The 7,853-nt window shown below is 41.2% G+C and overlaps 1 protein-coding gene across 1 annotated transcript in view; it reads right to left on the bottom strand.

The window, feature by feature from the left end:
• Nucleotides 1-2,762: 2,762 nt before the first annotated feature.
• LOC139543993 (endoglin-like) overlaps nucleotides 2,763-7,853 on the bottom strand; it is a 57,711-nt gene continuing 52,620 nt past the window's right edge. The window contains exons 12-14 of the mRNA XM_071350627.1: nucleotides 6,160-6,267; nucleotides 5,980-6,027; nucleotides 2,763-5,705 (exon numbers count right to left, since the gene is read on the bottom strand). Coding sequence (XP_071206728.1) covers nucleotides 5,581-5,705; nucleotides 5,980-6,027; nucleotides 6,160-6,267 — 281 coding nt within the window. The 3' untranslated portion in view covers nucleotides 2,763-5,580. The remainder of the gene's footprint in view (nucleotides 5,706-5,979; nucleotides 6,028-6,159; nucleotides 6,268-7,853) is intronic.

The following is a 7,853-nucleotide window of genomic DNA, read 5'->3' as shown; positions in this document are numbered from 1 at the left end:
GCATTGCATATTATAGGCAGTTAATCCGTCCATAGACATGCTCAAATAAGCAGTATGAATGTATACTTTGACATACAGTAATAAGGGTGTGCTATGTCTCATGTAATGCTGACCTTCAACAGCACGGGGGTGGAAAAGTGAACTTTGCAATTTACGGACAGCACGAATCCTTGAAAACCAAATTAATCATTGTGTGCTACTTAGGAATACACAAATTCCAACTGCTCTAGTTTAAAAACACATTGTTCCTTTCTTCCCATGATCGGAAATGATTAATTGAAGACTAAAAGCATGCTGCTGCTGGCTGACTTCATGTGTGATGCTCCCTGCCTTGCCTGTGAAAGTGCACGGCCCAGCTTGCTAGCCTATATTATAATTGCTCTCTGATACTGTGTGTCTAACATTGTTGGAGACCCAATATATAGCAGTGGCTTGAGTCGCACAGCAGCTATGTTGTGTCTTCAACCCTGTTCTTACATTCTTACATGTAATGCAGCAAGGGAATCATAATACTGTAGATCTGAAGATATCACAATAAGAGTCACAAACAATTCCTTTGGTTTATTCATTTTATTAAGATGTTTGATACACAAATCATATATACATTTTTCAAAAGACAACATACAAATACATATGGTATAATTTGAGTTTGGTCAATGCGCCATAAAAGGAAATATGGAATTGCCTGTGCCACGAGAACAATGCATTTTTTAAATTTTAATTGGAGCAGCCATTTTGTTAAGATGACAGACTCTAACAACGTTAACAATCCTGAGACGTGACATTCTGTGTAGAGAAATACATTAAACACAAGTGCATCCAAGCTCCGTTATCTAAGGCCTTATTTCTAAAACAGCAGCCCAGTACAGATCACTATGAGGAAAAGGACTTTATGTCACTGCTTTCGTATCAGAATTTTTTTTATTACATAAAAAGGTATTCCTGTGAATAAAATTCCTGTCGAGGGAACTGTGTGTGTGGGGGGGTGACCTAATGGTTAACTAGGGTTCAGATACAGTACTTGGCCACTTCATTCTCCCTCTCTCTCCAGAGGAGTTTTAATGTATTCAGGTTTTATGTATTCTATTAGTTACAAAATATGTGACCGACTACCTCGATTCGATCTTTTGTAGCAACATTTGAAATGGTGTTTTTTACATTGGATAAAAGCAGAGACTCAGATGTACAAAATTGAAAATCATACACCATGGTTGAGGAACAATGGGAAAGTAATTATTTGCAAGTTGATAAACTAGTAACCACACTTTTGAGAAAATGGCCCTTGAATGTCTTGATACACCTACTAGAGAGCTCTTCTTTGATTACACCTATTTAGCATCATTCACACCCTCTTAAGCCTTTAGACCCAGCCATCAATTTAAGGATTCACATGTGAGGCCATGTGCTAAACAGAGTGAGTAAGGTAGTAGCCTAAAATAAAACACTCCAGGTAAAAATACACTTTATCTACTAGCAATACAAACTGATTGCCATAGCCAGCCACCATGCATGAAATGCTGTAGTATGAATCTGCAGGTAGCTAAAGCTAACCAACTAGGTTCAATGTTAGCTAGCTAGCTAACTTTAGGCTATAACTAGCAATGCAAATGGTTTCTGAGATAGGAATAATATTACTACACAGATCACACACGCAACGTTTGCCAGCAAGCTAACGTTCACTAGCTAGCTAACAGTATGCTTTAACTTGCAATGAAAACAAATTTCTGACAAAATTAGAAATGTATAATAGCTGAAAATGTAGCTAGATTCTTAACCGTACACATGGATGAACGCTTCATGGCAGACTAGAACCCCTTTATTTCCGTTTTGTTTGTACAGCTTGTTTGCTTGCGTTGTGTCAAGTCACTCTGGTTCACACTGACCATTTGCAGAAATTCAGGGCAGAAATGCTGTGGAGAGCAGTAGCATATTATGTCATAAAGCTAAAAAAGTAATCAGCTTGTTTGAATGACTACCATTGCATGTGATCACAGAAATACTGGATGACATTTTGCTCCCCCACATAGACCTTGTTTATTTGGGAGCATCCCATCTCGAGAGCTGCGTTGAGTTGATCACTCAATAACAAAGATTCCCTCTCCTTTCTGGATTGAAATAAAGACACCTTCCCAATAGACACACACTCTCAGATGCACGTACACTGTCTTAAACACACATACACCATCTGTCTATCATTGTGAGAACAGGGAAACGGGCAGAGTGTGGAAGATTGCTTGATGTGTGTGCATCTCTGAGCAGAGGAAGTCAGAGCCAGAGGTCGTGCAGGAATCTGCTGGGTTAATGACTGGATTAACTGACGGCCCATCTGATTTACCCTGTGTTCTGTCAGTATTCACAAAGAGCCTAGCTGTCACTGACTGTCTGATACTACAACTCTCCCTCAATCCACTGTTGCTTGCCTGTTTGGAGGTTCAGCTCAAGGGGATGCCACTCATACACTGACTGTCATGAGTTAAAGGTGTTGGCACACAATGGCTGCTGTGCATCAGGTGGGTGCTGCATATTGGTGGTGGATGAGGTTAGTTTCTGTACACCCCAAAAAATGAAGTGATGCTGGGACCTAGTCCACAGTATTACAAATGAAATGCATCAGCCTATCACACCAGTACAGAGTATCTCGAATCAGAGAAGATTAGCTTTGTTATTGTATGGCAGGGGGATTAGGGTGAGGGTAAAGTTGAACGGAATAAGTTAGAGCAACAATAACTGTTTACATAACACCAGTAATGTGGGCTCTGGAGTTTGGCTTTAGCGACTTGATGGTAGTTTTAATGATGTTTATAGAAATTAATAACAAAACAAATCATACAATTTAAACTGGAATATAGAAAGTATAAATCAATGGCCATCTGGTTACAAATGACTACAAGTAAAAAACTGCATTTAGTAATAGGGAATAGTCCTAGTTCTTTGGAACATATGGAGAATAACACAGAAGCTATGGAATTAATAAAATAAGAATATAAGAAACAACACTCCTACAAAATAAACTGCATTGACATTGCATATAGAATTAACTCCTCATATTACACAAATACTCAAGTGGCAATTTCGAATGTTTTCCTCTGAGTGTACACATCTTAGAGTACATTCACACACACACACATGCTTGTATGCACAAACACACACACACACACACATATGCACACTTGCATGCATGCACTCACTCAGAAACACACACACAACGCATTACTAGCTACATAATTTTAAAAATAAAATGTCAAAAACACGTTGGGCCATTAAAAACACAGTGTTGGGTTGAGGAAGCTCACTTGGTTTTAAGATCGCTGCTTTTGGTGATGGTATCAAAACAAATTAATTACGAATGAATTATTAACTGCTTAACAAATATAGATTAGACTCTGTGTTGCTGTACATTGGCATACTGAACTATAAAATAACTAGTACAATCATTACAATAACATTTTAAATTATATACTGTATACTTATGGTACAGTATTGCTGTCTCTTTAGGAGATACGGCTGAATGGAATGTTTGAAGGGAATGTCTTTATACCCAGCAGGTCATAACCACAAGGCTTTACTTTGTATTGTGAGAGCAATTTCAAAGAGGTAAAAACAAGGCAATACAATCAAAATACATTTACATTTGTACACTTACACATAGAACGGGTTTGCACTTACGATTCAATCTATCTGATTTCCATTTTCCTTGGCACTTGACATAAATAATTTCACCCTAAATTACAATAATGCCTCAGTTTTTCCTGAGTTCAATCATTTTGATTTTCAAACTTCATCTTTAAAAATGTAGCGCAATTTCTTTGGTAACAACTTTTGCTTTAGTGTTGACTTTGGTTTGCATTGCGAAAAGTGAAATGTGTATCTAGACATAATACAATTTGAGATAAATATTATATATTTTTTAAATTACTATAAAACCAACTCATTTGCTAAGGCTCAAGTACACTACATGACCAAAAGTATGTGGACACCTGCTCGTTTAACATCTCCTTCCAAATTTATGGGCATTAATATGGAGTTGGTCCCCCCTTTGCTGCTATAACATAATCCACTCTTCTGTGAAGGCTTTCCACTAGATGCTGGAACATTGCTGCAGGGACTTACTTCCATTCAGCCACAAAAGCATTCGTGAGGTCGGACACTGATGTTGGGCGATTTAGGCCTGGCTCGCAATCGGTGTGACAATTGATCGTTTCCACTGAGCATATCCACTGCTCCGGAGTCCAATGGCGGCGATCTTTACAACACTCCATCCGACGCTTGACATGGCGCATGGTGAGTTTAGGATTGTGTGCAGCTGCTCGGCCATTTCATGAAGCTCCCAACAAACTATTCATGAAGCTCCAGACAAACAGTTATTGTGCTGACGTTACTTCCAGAGGAGGTTTAGAATTCTGTGTGAGTGTTGCAACCTAGGACAGACGATTTTAACGTGCTACGCGCTTCAGCACTCGGCGATCCCGTTCTGTGAGCTTGTGTGGTCTACTACTTCGCGGCTGAGCCGTTGTTGATCCTAGACGTTTTCACTTCACAATAACAGCACTTATTCTACTGCCAATTTTTGTCTATGGAGATTGCATGGCTGTGTGCTCAAATGTATACACCTGTCAGCAACGGTGTGGCTGAAATGGCCGAATCCACTAATTTGAAAGGGTGTCCACATACTTTTGTATACATAGTGAAACATTTGACTTGCAAGAAATGTTTTGTTATAAATTCTGCTTGTATGTAAGAGATGGCTCTGAGCAAAACAATATGATGTAACTCAAGTGAAATGGAATGAAAGAGAAAATTGTTTTTATTTATCTCACTAGCTCACCAGAAGAAGCCATTGTCAAGCTTATGCTTAACAATCCTATATCTACATAAATTAAGAGGTAGCCTTTTCCCAATCTTTCCTAAATCCCATGAATACAGATTCCCCTTGGTGTTGGAAGAGAACATAGGATATTCTAGCTTTTTACTGTCTGAAATCTTTAAATCTGACATGGTGTCTTCCAGCCACCCATATACAGTAATACAAATTTTAATTCAAACTACAGTCAGCGTCAAAGAACGGATGTCAGTCCAGAATATATCTCTAAATTGCCTGGATAAAGGGGCCTTGACATTTCCTATCACAACAATTGTGGATGTTGAGAGCCAAAACAGTTTATCTAATAATGTTTTTAAAGTAAATCTTTTGTCTTTTTTCCCCCCCTGACTCACTCTTATTGTGCCGCCATCAGAGAGGCACAATTCATTGAAAAGAATGCAGTGAATTTCCTGTTAGTTCTTGGGGATATGCTTTGTTTTTCCTGTTGCTGGGAGCCAGGGCATTTTTTCCCCCACCCTCTCTGACTTCCGGTCTGGAACGTTTGCTGGGAGGCCGGAGAGGAGGGTGTTAGGAGCCTGGACTAGACTACAGCTGTCCCTCCCCGACCTAACCCCCCCTCAGGTTGGTGAGGAAGGGTGCGTGATGTGGTGTGACTAAAGAGAGCGGGGTAATGCTTTCTTAAGCATTGTGAAAGAGCAACCAAATAGCATGGAGCCCCCTCAGTGTGACGGAGAGGGGAGACGGTGTTGGTGATGGTGTCATGCCATGCTGCTTGTTGGCGTGCTCTGAGTGCTGCCAATGCTGGCATTGGCACTACTGTTCTCAGAGGGGGAGGGGTTGTTGGAGACAGGTTGCCGTTTGCTGGTCAGAGAGCAAGGACATCCTGGAGAGAAAGGACAATTTTTTGATTTATGTTAACCAATTTGTCAAACTCAATTTCAGCTTGCAAACCAACTGCTTCTGGGATAATAAAGACTGATTGACTGGTTGGTTGGTTGTTTGAGGGATAGTGATCATGAGGAAGATCAGAAAAGGAGGAGACAGGTTTACCTCATCCACATGGTTTGCCTACTTTACTATTCCCCCTTCAAGGAAAATAGAACTCTATACATTTAACTGGGACTGGCATCAACCAGAAACAGTGACTAGCATCTTACTCGAGAGGTTTGCAGTAGTCGACCCTACATCCAGTCCGGTGGGGTATCCTAGATCCCATAAAACAAAATAATACTGTTTTAAAATTAAGTTTGAATGAAAAGGGAAATAGACCTCGAAAAACCCTTTTGTATGCTATGTAAATGTAACACCACAAAAGAGATAGTGGGACTCCGACTCACCTGTGCGGATCTTGATGAACCACAGAGCTCCGATGAGCAGAACTCCGATCAGGAAGCCTCCAAAGGCGATGCCCAGCACGGCTGACAGACCAAAGTCAATACACGCCACTAGAACACACAGGAGAAACACATGAATGCATGTCTCACATTGAGGTGTTTAGTAGAATTGTTGGATATCCATGGATATCAGTGGAATCACTGAGAGATTATTCCTCCTATGATATCCTCATTTCCAGCACACAACCAGTTAACATTACAAGCTCATGAATTTTTCTTTGTCTCAAGCACATTGCACAATTGAGGCCAAATCTGTTTGTGGAAACAAATGGTTATCACTGTTGTGATGAAGTTCTGGCTCTCTCATCATGTGAATTTAAGTTTGTGGTCACACTGCTTGGCCCTGGCAGTGCCCCCTGGGCAGCCTGTGTGTGGCATTGTCCCACACAAGCTGTTCCAGCATTTACAGACGTAGGAGCAAACAAAACAACTCTTAAGCCAACGGCTGAGGCAAAATTGCTGGCCATGTGCTGCTAGCTCTGGCACTGACACAGGCCTCTGACACAGGCCTCTGACACAGGCCTCTGACACAGGCCTCTGACACAGGCCTCTGACACAGGCCTCTGACACAGGCCTCTGACACAGGCCTCTGACACAGGCCTCTGACACAGGCCTCTGACACAGGCCTCTGACACAGGCCTCTGACACAGGCCTCTGACACAGGCCTCTGACACACACGTGTGCATCCAAGCACGCGAGCATACGTGCACAAATGTATGCACACGAAGACACACACTCACAAGTTCCCCAGCTTCTGCTACTTCCCTAATGGAAATCTCCAACATGGATCCTGAGAATTTGGGAGGAAGCTAATCATCAGTCCTCTGGGCAGGAGCCATCCTGTGTCTTAACAATGACTGAATATATGAATGGACAAAGCCATTAATCACGTGACACCATACATTCCTATGTAAAGACTCAATAGCTAATTGAAGCCAAATTAAGTCAAATTAAATGTTCACATAACATGTACAGTTTGAGCTACTCCAATCCAGGGATGTCCTTAACCCATTGAAGTTTTAAAATGGTGAAGGGTTAAGGTTAAGTTATAGTTAAGGTTAGTGTAAGAGTTAGAAGGGTAGGGACGTCACAAGGATCCCCAATAGCACTGACCCTCCAGGAAGTGACATTGCAGGCTGGCTCAGTGCTGGCCCCTCTCATTGAGTAACTCAAGTTGAATGCCGACCGGGGGTACTGCAGGCTGCCATTAGCAACTCAATTATCCTTACGTTCTTCTGCGTGCGGACATACATTTGGTGTATTTGCGGATATATATTTGGTGTATTTGAGCAATTATTGGTTGTCTTCAATTTCTATTTTATTTACAAGAAGATTGACCAGATTGCCATTTTTCCATTCACTATAGTGGGGGATCCTGTTTTCTAACAATGCCTGCAGTACCGCGGTCAGCCTTGAACTTCCATGGCTTCAATGACAGTCATTCTCCCCTGTGCTTTACACTAGGCCCAGCACTACACTAGGCTCTCTCTTTTCTTGAAGGACAGGAAAGACAGGATGCAGGAAGGATGAGGGCCTGCATTCTGTTTGTTTGGCTGCACCGCTTGCCTGTTAATATTGCTATTGATGGTTTCCATGGATTAATCTATAAGAATAATAAAGATAATTCATCCCCTCAC

The sequence above is a fragment of the Salvelinus alpinus genome, chromosome 18, assembly GCF_045679555.1.
Source record: "Salvelinus alpinus chromosome 18, SLU_Salpinus.1, whole genome shotgun sequence".
In the NCBI taxonomy this organism is placed as follows: Eukaryota; Metazoa; Chordata; class Actinopteri; order Salmoniformes; family Salmonidae; genus Salvelinus; species Salvelinus alpinus.
The sequence above is the reverse complement of the archived record's forward strand: the minus strand, read 5'-3'. Positions and strand labels throughout refer to the sequence as shown.